Genomic DNA, 21212 nt, shown 5'->3' with positions numbered 1-21212 from the left:
AAGGACAAGGGTGTCTCTTCTGTGGTGGCTGCAGAGTGCACATCTACTAGAGGGCAGCAGATTCGGCATTCAGGACTGGGTCCTGGTGACCACGGATGCCAGCCTGAGAGGCTGGGGAGCAGTCACACAGGGAAGAAATTTCCAAGGAGTGTGGTCAAGTCTGGAGACTTCTCTCCACATAAATATACTGGAGCTAAGGGCAATTTACAATGCTCTGAGCCTAGGAAGACCTCTGCTTCAAAGTCAACCGGTGCTGATCCAGTCGGACAACATCACGGCAGTCGCCCACGTAAACAGACAGGGCGGCACAAGAAGCAGGAGGGCAATGGCAGCAAGGATTCTCCGCTGGGCGAAAAATCATGTGATAACACTGTCAGCGGTGTTCATTCCGGGAGTGGACAACTGGGAAGCAGACTTCCTCAGCAGGCACGACCTCCACCCGGGAGAGTGGGGACTTCATCTGGAAGTCTTCCACATGATTGTGAACCGTTGGGAAAGACCAAAGGTGGACATGATGGCGTCCCGTCTGAACAAAAAACTGGACAGATATTGCGCCAGGTCAAGAGACCCTCAGGCAATAGCTGGGACGCTCTGGTAACACCGTGGGTGTACCAGTCGGTGTATGTGTTCCCTCCTCTGCCTCTCTTACCCAAGGTACTGAGAATTATAAGACGGAGAGGAGTAAGAACTATAGTCGTGGCTCCGGATTGGCCAAGAAGTACTTGGTACCCGGAACTTCAAGAGATACTAAGAAGGGACTTGCTTCAGCAAGGATCATGTCTGTTCCAAGACTTACCGCGGCTGCGTTTGACGGCATGGCGGTTGAACGCCGGATCCTAAGGGAGAAAGGCATTCCGGAAGAGGTCATCCCTACCCTGGTCAGAGCCAGGAAGGAGGTGACCGCACAACATTATCACCGCATTTGGCGAAAATATGTTTCATGTTGTGAGGCCAGGAAGGCCCCCACGGAGGAATTTCAACTCGGTCGATTCCTGCATTTCCTACAAACAGGAGTGTCTATGGGCCTCAAATTGGGGTCCATTAAGGTTCAAATTTCGGCCCTGTCGATTTTCTTCCAGAAAGAATTGGCTTCAGTTCCTGAAGTCCAGAAGTTTGTCAAGGGAGTACTGCATATACAACCCCCTTTTGTGCCTCCAGTGGCACTGTGGGATCTCAACGTAGTTCTGGGATTCCTCAAATCACATTGGTTTAAACCACTCAAATCTGTGGATTTGAAATATCTCACATGGAAAGTGACCATGCTGTTGGCCCTGGCCTCGGCCAGGCGAGTGTCAGAATTGGCGGCTTTGTCTCACAAAAGCCCATATCTGATTGTCCATTCGGACAGGGCAGAGCTGCGGACTTGTCCCCAGTTTCTCCCTAAGGTGGTGTCAGCGTTTCACCTGAACCAGCTTATTGTGGTACCTGCGGCTACTAGGGACTTGGAGGACTCCAAGTTGCTAGATGTTGTCAGGGCCCTGAAAATATAGGTTTCCAGGACGGCTGGAGTCAGGAAAACTGACTTGCTGTTATCCTGTATGCACCCAACAAACTGGGTGCTCTTGCTTCTAAGCAGACGATTGCTAGTTGGATGTGTAGTACAATTCAGCTTGCACATTCTGTGGCAGGCCTGCCACAGCCAAAATATGTAAATGCCCATTCCACAAGGAAGGTGGGCTCATCTTGGGCGGCTGCCCGAGTGGGGGCTCGGCTTTACAACTTTGCCGAGCTGCTACTTGGTCAGGGTCAAACACGTTTGCAAAATTCTACAAATTTGATACCCTGGCTGAGGAGGACCTGGAGTTCTCTCATTCGGTGCTGCAGAGTCATCCGCACTCTCCCGCCCGTTTGGGAGCTTTGGTATAATCCCCATGGTCCTTACGGAGTCCCCAGCATCCACTTAGGACGTCAGAGAAAATAAGAATTTACTTACCGATAATTCTATTTCTCGTAGTCCGTAGTGGATGCTGGGCGCCCATCCCAAGTGCGGATTGTCTGCAATACTTTTACATAGTTATTGTTACAAAAATCGGGTTATTATTGTTGTGAGCCATCTTTTCAGAGGTTCCGCTGTTATCATGCTGTTAACTGGGTTCAGATCACAGGTTGTACAGTGTGATTGGTGTGGCTGGTATGAGTCTTACCCGGGATTCAAAATCCTTCCTTATTGTGTACGCTCGTCCGGGCACAGTATCCTAACTGAGGCTTGGAGGAGAGTCATAGGGGGAGGAGCCAGTGCACACCACCTGATCCTAAAGCTTTTACTTTTGTGCCCTGTCTCCTGCGGAGCCGCCATTCCCCATGGTCCTTACGGAGTCCCCAGCATCCACTGCGGACTACGAGAAATAGAATTATCGGTAAGTAAATTCTTATTATTACTACAGGTTGAGTATCCCATATCCAAATATTCGAAAATACAGACTTTTTTGAGTGAGAGTGAGATACTGAAACCTTTGTTTTTTGATGGCTCAATGTACACAAACTTTGTTCAATGCACAAAGTTATAAAAAAATATTGGCTAAAATTACCTTCCGGCTGTGTGTATAAGGTGTATATGTAACATAAATGCATTCTGTGCTTAGACTTGGGTCCCATCACCATGATATCTCATTATAGTATGCAATTATTCCAAAATACGGAATAATCCGATATCCAAAATACCTCAAGCATTTTGGATAAGGGATACTGTGGGGATTGAAAATATTGCTCAAAATCTAGGATGTATTAAAGCAGAGACCATAATATCCCTGGCATGTGTAACAGATGAAAATTGGAGCAGTATGAAGCAAATGTATATCAGACTCCTGGGAGTGTCACAGTGACATCAAATATCTATAATAATAATACAGGAACATGACTGAGGAGGTGAGGGGATCTGGGAGTATCACAGTGACGTCACTTATATCTATAGTAATAATACAGGGACATGACTGGGGAGGTGAGGGCATCTGGGAATATCACAGTAACATCACATATATCTATAATAATACAGGGACATGACTGGGGAGGTGAGGGAATCTGGGAGCATCATAGTGACATCACTTATGTCTTTAGTAATAATACAGAGACATGACTGGGGAGGTGAGGGGATCTGGGAGCGTCACATTTACATTACTTATATCTGTAGTAATAATACAGGAATATGACTGGGGAGGTGATGGGATCTGGGACCATCACAGTGACATCACTTATATCTATAGTTATAGTACAGGTACATGACTGGGGAGGTGAAGGGATCTGGGAGTGTCACTATGACATCACTTATATCTATAGTTATAATACAGAGCTATGACGTGTCTGGGGAGGTGAAGGGATCTGGGAGTATTTGCAGCGATATTGATGTCTCCCCCATTTCGCAGGGTTACACAGTAGTGAAGAAGATCTCTGGTGAGTGTGAGACACCCAGCAGCAATCCTTGTGTCTCAGGTGGACTAAGCAGGACCCACAGCCCCATCACAGTTCCTCCACCTCACTCACTGATACATGAGAGAGACAGTGACCAGAAAATCCTGGAACTCACCAACAAGATCATTCAGCTGCTGACAGGAGAGGTGGCTGCTGGGTCGTGTCTGAGTGATGCCTGGAGAGGTGACACCAGGGGACGTGTCTGAGTGATGCCTGGAGAGGTGACTGCTGGGAATGGTGACTGCTGGGAATGGTGACTGCTGGGAATGGTGACTGCTGGGAATGGGGCATTATACAGTAACACCAGGGGATGTGTCTGGGTGATGACTGGAGAGGTGACTGCTGGGAATGGGGCATTATACAGTAACACCAGGGGACGTGTCTGAGTGATGCCTGGAGAGGTGACTGCTGGGAATGGGACATTATACAGTAACACCAGGGGACGTGTCTGGGTGATGACTGGAGAGGTGACTGCTGGGAATGGGACATTATACAGTAACACCAGGGGACGTGTCTGGGTGATGACTGGAGAGGTGACTGCTGGGAATGGGACATTATACAGTAACACCAGGGGACGTGTCTGGGTGATGACTGGAGAGGTGACTGCTGGGAATGGGACATTATACAGTAACACCAGGGGACGTGTCTGGGTTATGACTGGAGAGGTGACTGCTGGGAATGGGGCATTATACAGTAACACCAGGGGACGTGTCTGGGTGATGACTGGAGAGGTGACTGCTGGGAATGGGACATTATACAGTAACACCAGGGGACGTGTTTGGGTGATGACTGGAGAGGTGACTGCTGGGAATGGGACATTATACAGTAACACCGGGGGACGTGTCTGGGTGATGACTGGAGAGGTGACTGCTGGGAATGGGGCATTATACAGTAACACCAGGTGATGTCTCAGGGTGATGACTGGAGAGGTGACTGCTGGGAATGGGGCATTATACAATAACACCAGGGGATGTGTCTGGGTGATGACTGGAGAGGTGACTGCTGGGAATGGGACATTATACAGTAACACCAGGTGATGTGTCAGGGTGATGACTGGAGAGGTGACTGCTGGGAATGGGACATTATACAGTAACACCAGGGGATGTGTCTGGGTGATGTCTGGAGATGTGACTGCTGGGAATGGGGCATTATACAATAACACCAGGGGATGTGTCTGGGTGATGTCTGGAGAGTTGACTGCTGGGAATGGGACATTATACAGTAACAACGGGGGACGTGTCTGGGTGATGACTGGAGAGGTGACTGCTGGGAATGGGGCATTATACAATAACACCAGGGGATGTGTCTGGGTGATGACTGGAGAGGTGACTGCTGGGAATGGGGCATTATACAATAACACCAGGGGATGTGTCTGGGTGATGACTGGAGAGGTGACTGCTGGGAATGGGACATTATACAGTAACACCAGGTGATGTGTCAGGGTGATGACTGGAGAGGTGACTGCTGGGAATGGGACATTATACAGTAACACCAGGGGATGTGTCTGGGTGATGTCTGGAGAGGTGACTGCTGGTAATGGGACATTATACAGTAACACCGGGGGACGTGTCTGGGTGATGACTGGAGAGGTGACTGCTGGGAATGGGGCATTATACAATAACACCAGGGGATGTGTCTGGGTGATGTCTGGAGAGGTGACTGCTGGTAATGGGACATTATACAGTAACACCGGGGGACGTGTCTGGGTGATGACTGGAGAGGTGACTGCTGGGAATGGGGCATTATACAGTAACACTAGGGGACGTGTCTGGTGATGACTGGAGAGGTGACTGCTGGGAATAGGACATTATACAGTAACACCAGGGGATGTGTCTGGGTGATGTCTGGAGAGGTGACTGCTGGGAATGGGGCATTATACAATAACACCAGGGGATGTGTCTGGGTGATGACTGGAGAGGTGACTGCTGGGAATGGGGCATTATACAATAACACCAGGGGATGTGTCTGGGTGATGACTGGAGAGGTGACTGCTGGGAATGGGACATTATACAGTAACACCAGGTGATGTGTCAGGGTGATGACTGGAGAGGTGACTGCTGGGAATGGGACATTATACAGTAACACCAGGGGATGTGTCTGGGTGATGTCTGGAGAGGTGACTGCTGGGAATGGGGCATTATACAATAACACCAGGGGATGTGTCTGGGTGATGTCTGGAGAGGTGACTGCTGGGAATGGGACATTATACAGTAACAACGGGGGACGTGTCTGGGTGATGACTGGAGAGGTGACTGCTGGGAATGGGGCATTATACAATAACACCAGGGGATGTGTCTGGGTGATGACTGGAGAGGTGACTGCTGGGAATGGGGCATTATACAATAACACCAGGGGATGTGTCTGGGTGATGACTGGAGAGGTGACTGCTGGGAATGGGACATTATACAGTAACACCAGGTGATGTGTCAGGGTGATGACTGGAGAGGTGACTGCTGGGAATGGGACATTATACAGTAACACCAGGGGATGTGTCTGGGTGATGTCTGGAGAGGTGACTGCTGGGAATGGGGCATTATACAATAACACCAGGGGATGTGTCTGGGTGATGTCTGGAGAGGTGACTGCTGGGAATGGGACATTATACAGTAACAACGGGGGACGTGTCTGGGTGATGACTGGAGAGGTGACTGCTGGGAATGGGGCATTATCCAATAACACCAGGGGATGTGTCTGGGTGATGACTGGAGAGGTGACTGCTGGGAATGGGACATTATACAGTAACACCATGGGACGTGTCTGGGTGATGACTGGAGAGGTGACTGCTGGGAATGGGACATTATACAGTAACACCATGGGACGTGTCTGGGTGATGACTGGAGAGGTGACTGCCGGGAATGGGGCATTATACAGTAACACCAGGGGATGTGTCTGGGTGATGACTGGAGAGGTGACTGCCGGGAATGGGACATTATACAGTAACACCAGGGAATGTGCCTGGGTGATGACTGGAGAGGTGATTGCTGGGAATGGGGCATTATACAGTAACACAGGGGGATGTGTCTGGTTGATGACTGTATCACTGTGTGTGTCAGGTTCCTATAAGGTGTCAGGATGTCACTGTCTATGTCTCCATGCAGGAGGAGGAGTATATAGAGGAACACAGGGGTCTGTACAAGGACGTGATGATGGAGAATCACCGGCCCCTCACATCACTGGGTAAGAAGAGACTGTCATGTATTGTACAGGGGAGAGCAGGTATGGGGGCCCCTATATACACACATCATCTGATAATCACATATATACACTGTACTCAGTCACTGTGTGTCTCCTATAGATGGGCCCAGTAACAGAGATACCCCAGAGAGATGTCCCCGTCCTCTGTATTCCCAGGATTGTACAGAGGAGAATCACAGGATCCCACAGGAGGATCAGGTAGGTGGGATTTAGGGTCTCACCCATATACTAAAGTGACTGTCACTATATGATCTGTAGAGGAGCTGTGTGTCTTATACACTGATATTATACTGTTTCACCTCAGTTTAATCTGACTGTATGCAAATGTCATTAGAGTGTTTGTTTGTTTTTTAGACACAACGTCTGTCTGATATTAAAATAGAAGGTACAGAGGTAGAAGAAGAGACGTATGTGACTGATATGAAGGCAGAAGATATAGAGGGAGAAGAAGAGACGTATGTGACTGATATAAAGGCAGAAGATATAGAGGGAGAAGAAGAGACGTATGTGACTGATATAAAGGCAGAAGATATAGAGGGAGAAGAAGAGACGTATGTGACTGATATAAAGGCAGAAGATATAGAGGGAGAAGACGAGACGTATGTGAGGGGTGATCAGCAGTGTAAGGAGGAGGAGATCCCTACAGATATCAGCACAGGTGAGTAATAAACACTTATTACAGAAGTCATATATTCTCATTGCTCAGTCACTACAGCAATCTCTGCCATCAGCCCTGTTCTCAGTTGGGTGTTTCTAACACAAGGCTATCCATGACAAATACCACATGTAGAGAGTTTTCTCATACGTCCTAGAGGATGCTGGGGACGCTTTGAGAACCATGGGGTAAAGACGGGATCCGCAGGAGTCATGGGCACTTTAAGACTTTAAAAGGGGTGTAAACTGGCTCCACCCTCTATGCCCCTCCTCCAGACTCCAGTTAGATTCTGTGCCCAGCGAGACTGGATACACTTAGGAGCTCTCCACGGTTTCTCAGAAAAAAGACTTTATTTAGGTTTATAATTTTCAGGGAGACCTGCTGGCTACAGGCTCTCTGCATCGTGGGAGTGAGGGGGGAGAAGCAGGACCTACTTCTGTGCGTTTAAGGGCTCTGCTTCTTAGGCTACTGGACACCATTAGCTCCAGAGGTTCAGATCACTTGGTGCACCTAGCTGCTTGTTCCCGGAGCCGCACCGTCACCCCCCTCACAGAGCCAGAAGACAGAAGCCGAGTGAGTAAAGAAAGATCAGAAGACTTCAGTGACGGCAGTTGGATCCGACAACACGCCTGTCGTTCCTGGGTATGATTCTGGATACAGAATTACGGAGAGTTTTTCTTCCAGTGGAAAAGGCTCTGGAAATACAGAACATGGTAAAACAGATTCTGAAACCGGCAAAAGTGTCAGTTCTTCCATGCACTCGATTGCTGGGCAAGATGGTGGCGGCCTACAAAGCCATTCTGTATGGCAGGTTCCATGCCAGGGGTGCTTCAGTGGGACCTGCTGGACAAGTGGTCCGGGTCTCACCTGGACATGCTCCGGAAAATAATCCTATCTTCCAGGACCAGGATCTCCTTTCTGTGGTGGCTGCACAGTTCTCACCTTCTGGAGGGACGCAGGTTCGGGATTCAGGATTGGATCCTGGTAACCACAGATGCAAGTCTCCGAGGCAGGGGAGCAGTCACACAGGGGTGAAACTTTCAGGGAAAATGGTCAAGCCAGGAAGCTTGTCTGCACATAAACATTCTGGAATTAAGGGCCATTTACAACGGCATTCTGCAAGCGGAACATCTTCTTCGCGGTCTGCCCATCTTGATTCAATCAGAGAACATAACAGCAGTGGCGTACATAAAACACAAGGGCGGAACAAATTTCGGCCTTATCAATTTTCTTTCCGAAAGAATTGGCTTCCCTTCCAGAAGTTCAGACCTTCGTGCTGACAGACGTTCCCCCCTCGCCGATTTTTAAAATCAGCCTTGCCAGCTTCTCTGACCGGCAGAGAGGTAGTGTGCGACGCAATACAAAAATTGTGTCAGAACCAGGTCATTATCACGGTTCCCCTGCGCAACAGGGACAAGGCTTTTATTCCAGCTTATTCGTGGTTCCGAAGCCGGACGGCTCGGTCAGACCGATCCTCAACCTTAAAGACCTAAATTTCTTTCTGCAGAAATTCAAATTCAAGATGGAATCTCTCAGAGCAGTGATCTCCAGTCTGGAGGAAGGGGACTTTATGGTCTCCTTAGACATAAAGGATGCCTACCTACAATCTTAAAACCAACCAGAGTGTCAATACATCAATGCACTCGCTTGCTGGGAAAGATGGTGGCAGCCTACGAGGCCACTCAGTTTGGCAGATTCCATGCCAGAGTATTCCAGTGGGACCTGTTGGACAAGTGGTCCGGTTCCCACCTACACATGCAACGGACGATAGTCCTGTCCTCAAAAGACAAGAATATCACTGCTGTGGTGGCTGCACAGTTCTCACCTCATCGAGGGACGCAGGTTCGGTATTCAGGATTGGATTCTAGTGACCACGGATGCAAGTCCCCGGGGTTGGGGTGCAAGGAAGATGGTCAAGTCAGGAGACTTGTCTCCACATAAACGTTCTGGAATTAAGGGCGATTTACAACGGCCTTCTACAAACAGAACGCCTTCTTCAAAGTCGACCCGTCCTCATCCAGTCGGAGAATGTAACAGCAGTAACTTACATCAACAGCCGGGGCGGAACAAAAAGCAGAGCAGCAATGGCAGAAGCCACAAGGATTCTCCGCTGGGCGGAGAAACATCTAAGCGCTCTGTCAGCTATCTTTATTCCAGGAGTGGACAACTGGAAAGCAGACACGATCTCCATCCAGGAGAGTGGGGACTTCATCCAGAAGTCTTCACAGAAGTGACAAGTCGCTGGGGTACTCCCCAAGTAGAGATGATGGCGTCTCGTTTCAACAAGAAACTCCAAAATTAGGGACCCTAAGCCATAGCGGTGGACGCTCTGGTGACACCGTGGGTGTTTCAGTCGGTATGTGTTCCCTCCACTTCCTCTCATTCCGAGAGTGTTAAAAATGATAAGAAGAAGAAAGGTTCCGACGATCCTCATTGTTCCAGATTGGCCAAGGAGGGCTTGGTATCCCGATCTTCAGGATTTACGCATAGAAAATCCCTGGCTGCTTCCTCTACGAGAGGACCTGTTACAGCAGGGGCCGTGTCAGTATCAAGATTTACTGCGGCTACGTTTGACGGCATGGCGGTTGAACGCCAGATTCTAGCCCAGAAGGGAATTCCCAGTGAAGTCATTCCCACTCTTATTCAGGCTAGAAAGGATGTTACGGCAAAACACTATCACCACATTTGGAGGAAATATATTTCCTGGTGCGAGTCCAAGAAGGCTCCTGCGGATATTTTTTAACTTGGACGTTTTCTCCACTTTTTACAAGCTGGAGTGGATGCGGGCCTTAAATTAGGATCCATTAAAGTACAGATTTCTGCATTGTCAGTTTTCTTTCAGAAACAATTGGCCTCACTTCCTGAGGTGCAAACGTTTGCAAAAGGGGTGTTACACATCCAACCTCCTTTTGTGCCTCCTGTGGCACCATGGGACCTTAACGTGATGTTACAGTTCCTTCAATATCACTGGTTTGAACCTTTTTCAAAAGGTGGATTTGAAATTCCTCACTTGGAAAGTGGTAATTTTATTGGCCTTGGCATCTGCACGGCGGGTGTCCGAATTGGCGGCCTAGTCTCACAAGAGCCCTTATTTGATCTTCCATGAAGATAGAGCAGAGTTGAGAACTCGTCAACAGTTTCTGCCGAAGGTGGTTTCTTCTTTTCATATAAACCAACCTAATGTCCGTCTCCCTCGGCACAGTTCCTATAACTGAGGTCTGGAAGAGGGGCATAGAGGGAGGAGCCAGTTCACGCCCTTATTAAAGTCTTAAAGTGCCCATTTCTCCTACGGATCCTGTCTATACCCCATGGTTCTATTGATGACCCCAGCATCCTCTATGGACTCAGAGAAAAGGATTTACTGGTAGGTATTAAAATCCTATTATTTATTAGTGCGCAAGCAGGACAGCATTTTCTCTTCTTTGGTGTTTTATTATTACAACCATGTCACCTCTAGTAATCCCACATGAGCGTCCATGACACCTCTAGTAATCCCACACGAGCGTCCATGTCACCTCTAGTAATCCCACATGAGCGTCCATGTCGCCTCTAGTAATCCCACATGAGCGTCCATGTCGCCTCTAGTAATCCCACATGAGCATCAGTGTCACCTCTAGTAATCCCACATGAGCGTCCATGTCACCTGGTAATCCCACATGAGCGTCCATGTCTCCTCCAGTAATCCCACATGAGCGTCCATGTCGCCTCTAGTAATCACACATGAGCATCAGTGTCACCTCTAGTAATCCCACATGAGCGTCCATGTCGCCTCTAGTAATCCCACATGAGCATCAGTGTCACCTCTAGTAATCCCACATGAGCGTCCGTGTCACCTCTAGGAATCCCACATGAGCGTCCATGTCGCCTCTAGTAATCCCACATGAGCGTCCATGTCACCTCTAGTAATCCCACATGAGCGTCCATGTCGCCTCTAGTAATCCCACATGAGCGTCCATGTCGCCTCTAGTAATCCCACATGAGCATCAGTGTCACCTCTAGTAATCCCACATGAGCGTCCATGTCACCTCTGGTAATCCCACATGAGCGTCCATGTCGCCTCTAGTAATCCCACATGAGCATCAGTGTCACCTCTAGTAATCCCAGATAAGCGTCCGTGTCACCTCTAGGAATCCCACATGAGTGTCCATGTCACCTCTAGTAATCCCACATGAGCGTCCTTGTCACCTCTAGTAATCCCACATGAGCGTCCATGTCACATCTAGTAATCCCACATGAGCGTCCATGTCACCTCTAGTAATCCCACATGAGCGTCCATGTCGCCTCTAGTAATCCCACATGAGCGTCCATGTCACCTCTAGGAATCCCACATGAGCGTCCATGTCGCCTCTAGTAATCCCACATGAGCGTTCAGTGTTGATCAAGCTCCAGTCTAAGCATCCTATCTTTTTTTTTTTATATACACATAAAAGCAATGATTACAGGTAAAACATGTCAGTTATAGAATTATATAATGTATCCTGTAACACCCTGGGTCTTGTCTACTCATTTTATATTTCCATAATGTATTTTATTTCCAGCAGATGGACACACAAGCAGAAATATCTCAGAAGGACATCTAATGGTATCCCAGGATTCTGAAATAACAGATAATGACAGTAGACAGGATTCTCCAGGAGATAACCCCATTACCCCAATTATACATCCAGCTCTATCAGCTGATCCCCCTGATCCTGGGGAATGTTCTCCTGATCACTCTGATATTGGTGCATCTGTTACAGCTCTGACAGTAGATACAGAGTTTCCCTGTTCTGTAGATGCCAAATGTTTTACACAGAACACAAAGCTTATTACCCATCATCCAGCTAAGGCAGGTGAGAGGCCACTGATATGTTCTGAGTGTGGGAAATGTTTCGCATTTAAATCCGTTCTTGTTAGACATCAGAGAAGTCACACAGGTGAGAAGCCGTATTCCTGTTCTGAGTGTGGGAAATGTTTTGCATTCAAATCACATTTTGTTATTCATCAGCATACTCACACAGGTGAGAAGCCATTTCCATGTTCTGAGTGTGGGAAATGTTTTGCACGGAAATCAGATCTTATTAAACATCAGAGAAGTCACACAGGTGAGAAGCCGTATTCCTGTTCTGAGTGTGGGAAATGTTTTACACAGAAATCAGCTCTTGTTACACATCAGAGTAGTCACACAGGTGAGAAGCCATTTTCCTGTTCTGAGTGTAGGAAATGTTTTCCACGGAAATCAGCTCTTGTTGCACATCAGAGAAGTCACTCAGGTGAGAAGCCGTTTTCCTGTTCTGAATGTGGGAAATGTTTCGCATGTAAATCAGTTCTTGTTAGACATCAGAGACGTCACACAGGTGAGAAGCCGTTTTCCTGTTCTGAGTGTGGGAAATGTTTTACACAGAAATCAGCTCTTGTTACACATCAGAGTAGTCACACAGGTGAGAAGCCATTTTCCTGTTCTGAGTGTAGGAAATGTTTCGCATTTAAATCAGTTCTTGTTAGACATCAGAGAAGTCACACAGGTGAGAAGCCGTATTCCTGTTCTGAGTGTGGGAAATGTTTCACATTTAAATCAGTTCTTGTTAGACATCAGAGACGTCACACAGGTGAGAAGCCGTTTTCCTGTTCTGAGTGTGGGAAATGTTTTGCATTCAAATCACATTTTGATATTCATCAGCATACTCACACAGATGAGAAGCCGTATTCCTGTTCTGAGTGTAGGAAATGTTTTGCACGGAAATCAGATCTTGTTGCACATCAGAGAAGTCACACAGGTGAGAAGCCGTTTTCCTGTTCTGAGTGTGGGAAATGTTTTGCATTCAAATCACATTTTGATATTCATCAGCATACTCACACAGGTGAGAAGCCATTTCCATGTTCTGAGTGTGGGAAATGTTTTGCACGGAAATCAGATCTTGTTGCACATCAGAGAAGTCACACAGGTGAGAAGCCATACTTCTGTTCTGAGTGTGGGAAATGTTTTGCACAGAAATCACATCTTGTTCTACATCAGAGAAGTCATACAGGTGAGAAGCCGTATTCCTGTTCTGTGTGTGGGAAATGTTTTGCATATAAATCAAATCTTGTTACACATCAGAGGAGTCACACAGGTGAAAAGCCATTTTCATGCTGTGAGAGAAATAAATCCGCTCTTGTTGAACATATTAGACATTACCCAAATGCGGAACCATTTACATCTTCGGGAGTATAATTATCACTGTCATGCAATGTTCCTCAAGGGTCAACCTTATCTCCTATGCTTTATGCAATATAAATGCTACCACTGGGTGATATAATCAGACGTCTTGGCCTGGTCTACCACTGCTATGCAGATGACCTGCTTTTTGCTCCATGTACTGAGAACCTAATACCAATCCTAAATGGTTGTCTAGCTGAGCGCCATGGGTGGATGATGCCAGTTGGCTGTGACTCAGTCTTTGTGAAACATAATAGAAGCTCACCAACAAAGGACAAGACTTTACCAACCATCTGGATTTATGCTTTGGTGTACAGAATTGAAAATACTGAACATGTGCTGAATCTTTGTGTTGTCCTGGTATGTGGCTGACACAGACATCAGGTATCTGCCACATACAAATCCTCATTCTTCCATCTGTGGACCATAGCCAGAATCAAGCACTTGATTCCCTCAGAAGTTCATAGACTACTGCAATGCCATCTACCTGGGTCTACCAGCAAAAGAATTACAGAGCTTGCAGCTAGTACAGAATGCAGCAGCAAAGCTGTTACCTAACCAGCCCGTTCCTGCCTCATAACACCCATTCTCTACTCCCTTCACTGGCTGCCTGTAAGATGACAAATCTATTTCATAATTGGCTAACTGACTTTCCCAGCTCAACATTACATGGTCCAAGGTACTAGAAGCAGCTTCTGTCTCCTTACTGCCCTGCTTGCTTGCTTCTATAGATGGACTGTTACCAGCAGTACCAAGAATCTCCTGTCATTCATTTATGGGTTGAATGTTTAGCTTTGTAGCCCTGACCATGGAACTCACTGCCTTGCACAGTCCAAGAGGCCTGCACTCTAGAGACCTTCACAAGCAGACTGATGACTGTTACTCACGCTTTTCATTAATGTACCTCTATTTCTCATACGTCCTAGAGGATGCTGGGGATTCCAAAAGGACCATGAGGTATAGACGCATCCGCAGGAGCTTGGGCACACTGTAAAGACTTAAACTGGGTGTGAACTGGCTCCTCCCTCTATGCCCCTCCTCCAGACCTCAGTTAGCCTTTGTGCCCAGGAGTGATGGATCACACACTAGGGGAGCTCTACTGAGTTTCTCTGAAAGACTTTGTTAGGTTTTTTATTTTCAGGGAGACCTGCTGGCTACAGGCTCCCTGCATCGTGGGACTGAGGGGAGAGAAGCAGGACCTACTTCTGTGAGTTTCAAGGCTCTGCTTCTCGGCTACTGGACACCATTAGCTCCAGAGGGTTCGATCACTTGGTGCGCCTAGCTTCTTGTTCCCGGAGCCACGGCGTCAATCCCCTCACAGAAGCCAGAAGAAAGAAGTCGGGTGAGTATTGGAAGAAAAGAAGACTTCAGACGGCAGAAGACTTCAGTAATGGAAGTACAGTGGTAGTGCTGCTCTTCATGCTCCCACACACCAACGGCACTCACAGGGTGCAGGGCGCTGGGGGGGGGAGCGCCCTGGGCGCATGTTACTGGTCTGCTTAATGTGAACAACTGGCAAAAAAAAAAAGCATTTAGGTGCCGAGGTACCGTGGTTCATCCCCCGCCAGTATACTTTAATTATTTCCCCGCCACCGCTTATACGGGTGCAGGGCGCGCGGGGGGGGGGGGGCGCCCTGGGCAGCGAGTCAGTTTTAACAGTTCTTACTCTCGCTGCCGGGGGCTCCATATACAGACCCCGTCAGCCGCCATGGGGTACAGGGCACCGGGATGTGGTGGCGCCCGGGGCAGCATAGATAGTTAGATCTCCCGGGCGCCGCACACGGGGACCCACCTGAGAGCGGCAGGTGCGCGATGCGCCGGAACTCCCGCTTCCCGAACGTTGTCTGGGGTGCACGGCGCGCAGGGGGGCGCCCTGAGCAGCATGGTGCTGAGTGTATGTATATATATATATATATATATATACCCTATATTTAGTACTCGGCCTATTTGGTTTTCAGATCCAGGGGGGCTATAGCGCGCCGAGAGGGGCGGAGCTTAGCCTCACACACTGAGTCAGCGCCATTTTTCCCTGCTGTCCCCGCCAAGAACAAACAGTGGGGAACGCAATGTTTGGACTGTGTTGCCCTCCCAGAGGTGTAATCTCCCTGTGTATAGGGTCCCCCGGCTCAATATAGGGTTTTATATATATATATATATATATATATATTATTTTTTTGTCGAGCGGGCTTAAGTGCTCCGGGAAGGGGCGGAGCTTAGACCTCACAGAGGGGTCAGCGCCATTTTCCAAAGTTCCCCATCGGGACTTGCTGTATACTAAGAAGGAAGGGGGACACAGAGTGTTTTAATGCTGTATGGGTGTCATACAGCATTAGGATTGATAATGGACGCAGAATCCTTGTTGTAATACATAAATACACTGTTTCCCTGTTTTGTTTACCCACTATTGGTTAGTCGACGTGTGTCGACAGGTGTGAGGGCTTTGTCAAAGGCGCCTGTGGGGATAACTGTCGGTTTCGCCGACGCTTGCCGGTACTTGATTCAAACAACTAAGTATTGACAGGTTACTTTTGTGTGCTTAAAAAAACAAGTAAACACACTAGGGGAGACACGGTGGTCGGTCGATGCCCTGTCGGCATCAACGGTAATGCCTGGCTAAAAGAATTAACAAGCTGTTATTGCCTGGTGCCTGTATTGGTATTTATATATTTTGTTTATATATAAGTAGGGGGAGTGTTATTACAATTGTAGAGGTATGCTTCCCTCAGACCCCTTGGGGTTTCCAAGATTGTGATTATTCTGCCGCTTACTATTCCGGGCTGTCGACATTTCCTCAGTTTCTGTCGGCCGTAAAGTTCCTGGTAGATCCACATGGGGGGCATGTCAGTACATGGTCATACACATTACTGTCACTAGGGACCTGACGGGTCTGGACAATCCACTTGCGTATAGGTTATGTCTATATGTATTTATGTGCAGCTATGACTTTATATATGCATGATTACGATATATGTGTTATATTGTGTATTACATGATGTATATACATGAATGCTGAAATAATGGTGTTCTTCTCATGGGCTGGTCGCTCTGTTGATTAAGCTCTAGATTGGCCGGGACGAGTTGGTTTCGATGCTCTCAAGGAGTCCGAATATTAATCTCTTCACAACGCGGAGAGAAATCTATGACAGTCAACTCCTGGTCGACGCAGAGCCCGGTCGCAAAGGATCATACACAGGCAGCTAAGTGAAATTTTATTTCTATACTTTGACCTTATTTGCAATGTATGCACTTGAGGGAGTGTGGTAGTCGGGTAAGCATCCGATAGAATTATCCTGCCCAGAGTGGGTAGGGCTTGCCTATGTTTATTTTTCCTTATAACATTACAGCAGGCTGCCACGTGACAGTAGGTGGTGTGACCGGAAAAATGCGGAGGTCGTCTCCAGGAGATGCTGGTGGGAGGTATACAGCTGTTTGGTGTGGCCTCTCTTCAGTTAATCTCGGCGGTATCCGCTGATGAGGCTAAATTCGTGAGTTAACCTCCTTCACAACGGTGGATGACGCATTCTTTTGTGGGATGCAGTCTATAACCGGTTCGAGACCGTTCTTTTTCTTTTTCCTTTTCTGTGTAGACAGTGGAAGGTGAAAAGGTAAGTGTTCTGCAGCCTTGTTAGGTTCGCAGAAGTGGACGTAGTTTCTGTTTCCACTACATACACCACTTGTCGCTGAGTCTATCTGGCTGGTCCCCACTTCGGTGACCACTTGTCCACTAATTTTCAGTTAGTCTAGGAATAGACTACGACATGTGAGTTATTTATAGAAGCCAAAGGGGAACATTCTGAGTTACGGTTGTTTCCCCTTACTGTTTTTTCTAATAGATTTTGCCACTCCCCTATGGAAGGGGAGGTAACACGCAACGCCTTACAGAGGTGCGTCACGTTCAGGACATTGTCTGGTTGTCCCTGTAAAAAGGTGCATATCCTTGTTTATCTCTGACGGTTCTTCGGCGCAGAAATGGGCCTGTTGTTCCCAATGACGCAGATGTCAGAAGTGGTTTTCAGAGTAGATACTGACCGGTTAAGGTTTGGTGTTTTCCTGTGGAAAGAGGTCTGAGGTTCCAGAGTTGGATCGACTTTGAGGTGACACCTCATCAATAGGTTCCATTAAGAAGATGCTGCAAGAGAGGTTTTTTTTCAGAGAGCAGGTCTAATACCAGAGTGATTTTCATGGGACCAGTTGGAAATGTGGTCCGGGTCTCACCTGCGCATCCACCGGAATATAATCAAAACGGCCAGGACATCGCTCCTGTGGTGTCTGCTCGATTTTTTTCCTTCTAGAGGGATAAAGGTTTAGATCTTGGTGTCCGTGCATATAGATCTCCGAAGCTGGGGAGCAGTCCTTTGCAAGGGACGTATTTCCAGAGGATGAGGTCAGGTTGGGAAACTTGTCTGCTGTAAGTTTTGGAATTAAGAGCTATTTTAGACTAACGTATTCTTCATGCTCTGCCGTGTTAATTCTGCCAGAAGCCTTGTCAGAAATGGCGTAAGTAATCCGCTAGGGCGGAACAAAAAAAAAACGAAAATGGCAGAAGATGCACTGTTTGCAGTTGAGGGGGAAGTCTGGTAAACGCTATGTTAGCAGTCTTCATTCCGGAGGTAAACGACGGAGACATAGATTTCCTTTGCGGACATGATATTCAGCCGGGAAAAATACTGTCATTATTGAGAAGCTTTCCCAGACGTGCCAAGTCTTTGTGGAGTGTCGCAATTGGACATGTTGGCGTTTCGCCTCAACATGAGACCTCGAGGAGAGGGTTCCAGGTTAAGAGACACTCGGGATATAGCAGCGGACATCCCTGTGACACCGTGGGTGTTTTTAGTCGGTCGAGGTGGCCTCTTCGCTTTCACATTTCTGGCAGTGGTAAGCGTAAGATGATCGATGATCCTCTGAACTCCGGTCTAACCAGAGAGGGTTGGCTATCCAGTTTTCATGGTTTACTCATAGAAAATTACTGCCCTCTTCCTTTTACGTGAGGTAATGTTACAACAGGATCAGGGCGTGTATCAGGACTTACCGCGGCTGCGTCTAATGGCGGGGCGGTTGAAGGTCGTATCCTAAGCTGAATGGGTGTTCCCAGTGAAGTCGTTTCTTCAATTCTTCCGGCTTGGAAAGAACTCACGGCACAGCGTTACAACCGTTGTTGGAGTAATTATGTGTCTCGGTGTGTATCCAGGAAGGCTCCTATGGAGGACTTTCAGCTAGGTCGTGCTTATCCATACGTTACAAGCCGATGTGAAGGCAAGACTATTACGTTTTTTTGCGGAAATTTTTCTCGTTTGGAAAGTGGTCAGGTTTTTGACTTCGACGTCCGCAAGGCGGGTGTCGGAAGTGGTGGTCTTGTCCCACAAGAGCCTTGTTTGATCTTTCAGGTGGATAGAGAGGAATTGAGTACTCGGTTGATAGTTCTACCAAGAGGGGGTTCGCAGAAATCAGGCTTTTGTTGATGCCGGGGGTTACTTAGGCATTAGCTGGTTCAAACCCCCTTGCTCTAGCCAGGGTTTTGAGTATGCAAGTCCTCTATTTGGCTTAGTTTGGAGTAACAGAGGCCCTGTTTATGTGGTATGTTCCCAGCTTACTTTGGGAGACTGCGTTATGCAGTTTGTTACATGCTGAATCTGTGATGCGGTCTGGCATGTTTGTTCTACGGCTGCTTTGCCGTCACCGAAGTCGGTGGAGGTTCCTTCTTTTGGGAAGATGGGATTTTCTTGGGCGAATGCCCGAGGAGTCTCGGCGGTTCAACTTTGCCGAGCGGATTCTTGGTCGGGGTCAAAAGTTTTTGCCATGCTTTACAAGTTTGATACCCGGATTGTTGAGGACCTTATGTTTGCTCATTCGGTGCTGCAGAGTCTTCCGCACTCTCCCGCCCGTTTTGGAGCTTTGGTATAAACCCCATGGTCCTTTTGAAATCCCCAGCATCCTCTAGGACGTATGAGAAAATAGGATTTTGGTACCTACTGGTAAATCCTTTTCTCTTGGTCCGTAGAGGATGCTGGGCGCCCATCCCAGTGTGTACTGTGTCTACAGTTATTGCTTTTTGGTTACACCCTGGTGGTGTGTCTTCTCTGTCTGGTGGTTGCTACCGTTGTTCATGACATAGCATGCAGGGTCCTATTTTTGTTTCTGTGGACACATGGGTTGTGTTACATATTCTCTTAGGGTTTTGTTCATGCCGTTGACTGGTATTCTACTGAATGCCACGTTCTACGGTGTGTTTGAGGTCTGAGCTGGTATGACACTCACTGTGTTTATAACAATAAATTCTTTCCTCGAAATTGTCCATCTCTCCTGGGCACAGTTTTCTAACTGAGGTCTGGAGGAGGGTCATAGAGGGAGGATCCAGTTCACACCCACTTTAAGTCTTTACAGTGTGCCCAAGCTCCTGCGGATCCGTCTATACCCCATGGTCCTTTTGGAATCCCCAGCATCCTCTACGGACTAAGAGAAAAGGATTTACTGGTAGGTACCAAAATCCTATTTTACTTCCTAAATAATACATCCCAAATGCTTAGGTCTTTTTTCTGCTGTTTATTTTGTATCTTGTGCTTTGTATAAATGTGAATGTCTAATACCAGTTTCCACAATCTGTATTGCTGCACGACAATATGGCGGCCATTGGAACGTGTTTTCACTTCTAGTTTGCCTAACTTGTTGCAGACACTCATCTTGATAAGGAGTGCTGAGTGTTTTCTGATACAAGATCCTATCCATATATACCCTGTACATTACCATGTGCATTAGAGTCACCCGGGTTCCATCTGCTGTGGTTTGTTGTATGTTACATCTATATGGTGCGGAGACTCCCCTGTATTTCATAATAAAAGCTTTTGTTTGCATCTAATTATTGCATTAAATATTTTATTTTTATTCTGTTTTATATTCCCGTCTGAGTAATTACGCCATAATGTCTAATCTCGGAGTGGACCCCAGAAGATGTAAAGAAACCTTTTGTAAGTTTTCCATCATTCTGTTTTGTGTAATCATACAGGTAAGTGATGGCACGGTGGTCACTGACCGTCACATTCCGGTGGTATAATGGAAGTGGACTGTCTCAGCTTATTCTAGTCTACTGCAGAAATAAAAAACTCAGCCTTTATCCTGCTTAAAAAAATGACAAATCCCATAAATCAAGCTTGGTCGGACAAGACAGAGGCCGCATTAATGGTGGCACATCATATAGGCTGAGGACCCATGTTTCTGGGATATATGGCATAACTCCCTCTTTTCCCACAAAACCTTCCCTTCACCATTCACAATGTCCACCATTGCCCCTTCAGAAGGGACACAACTTTCCTTTGCTTGTTCCACCTCCTACTCCACAGAGCCCAGGACCATCTCCATGACCATTTCATGTTTATCTGGAGGCCAGGCATCTGGGAGGTTCATGGCCTGAGATAGCCACAGAACTACCAGGTAGTGGGCAAGAAGAATCCACAGCCTCCTGAGGAACTGGAGAGTCCAAGGATCCACCCCACATGAGGCAGAGAAGGGTCAACCACAGGGTCTGACTCACCAATTTCCTTCCTAAAAGCTGCTCTTTACCCAGTTTGGAACCTGTGGTATCCCACTCCAATTTCCTTTGAGAGTCCCTACCCTCACTAATCCCTTCTGAACCTACCAGTTCCTTCCCCTTCCAACCACTCCTCCTTTTTAAGCTTTTCACCACCTGCTGTGTGAGTCCCATACAACTACTCCATTCCTTGACTCATTGGTGTAGCAACCCCCTTCTCCCCACCCCCACCACACTGCTACACTGCAGTTAAGCTG

At 47.5% G+C, this 21212-nt stretch overlaps 1 protein-coding gene and 1 long non-coding RNA gene across 2 annotated transcripts in view; both read left to right on the top strand.

Annotated features, from left to right (window-relative positions):
• The window catches only part of LOC134984780 (zinc finger protein 585A-like), a 126138-nt gene extending 105826 nt beyond the window's left edge, over positions 1-20312 (top strand). The window contains exon 5 of the mRNA XM_063950273.1: positions 12172-20312. Within this exon, the coding sequence (XP_063806343.1) occupies positions 12172-13448 (1277 nt within the window). The 3' untranslated portion in view covers positions 13449-20312. The remainder of the gene's footprint in view (positions 1-12171) is intronic.
• LOC134984759 (uncharacterized) lies at positions 3362-6793 on the top strand. The gene is made up of 3 exons (XR_010191776.1): positions 3362-3626; positions 6504-6582; positions 6701-6793. It is a non-coding gene; the product is annotated as an uncharacterized LOC134984759 (long non-coding RNA).
• Positions 20313-21212: the final 900 nt, after the last annotated feature.

This window comes from Pseudophryne corroboree (genome assembly GCF_028390025.1).
Source record: "Pseudophryne corroboree isolate aPseCor3 chromosome 3 unlocalized genomic scaffold, aPseCor3.hap2 SUPER_3_unloc_8, whole genome shotgun sequence".
In the NCBI taxonomy this organism is placed as follows: Eukaryota; Metazoa; Chordata; class Amphibia; order Anura; family Myobatrachidae; genus Pseudophryne; species Pseudophryne corroboree.
The sequence above is the reverse complement of the archived record's forward strand: the minus strand, read 5'-3'. Positions and strand labels throughout refer to the sequence as shown.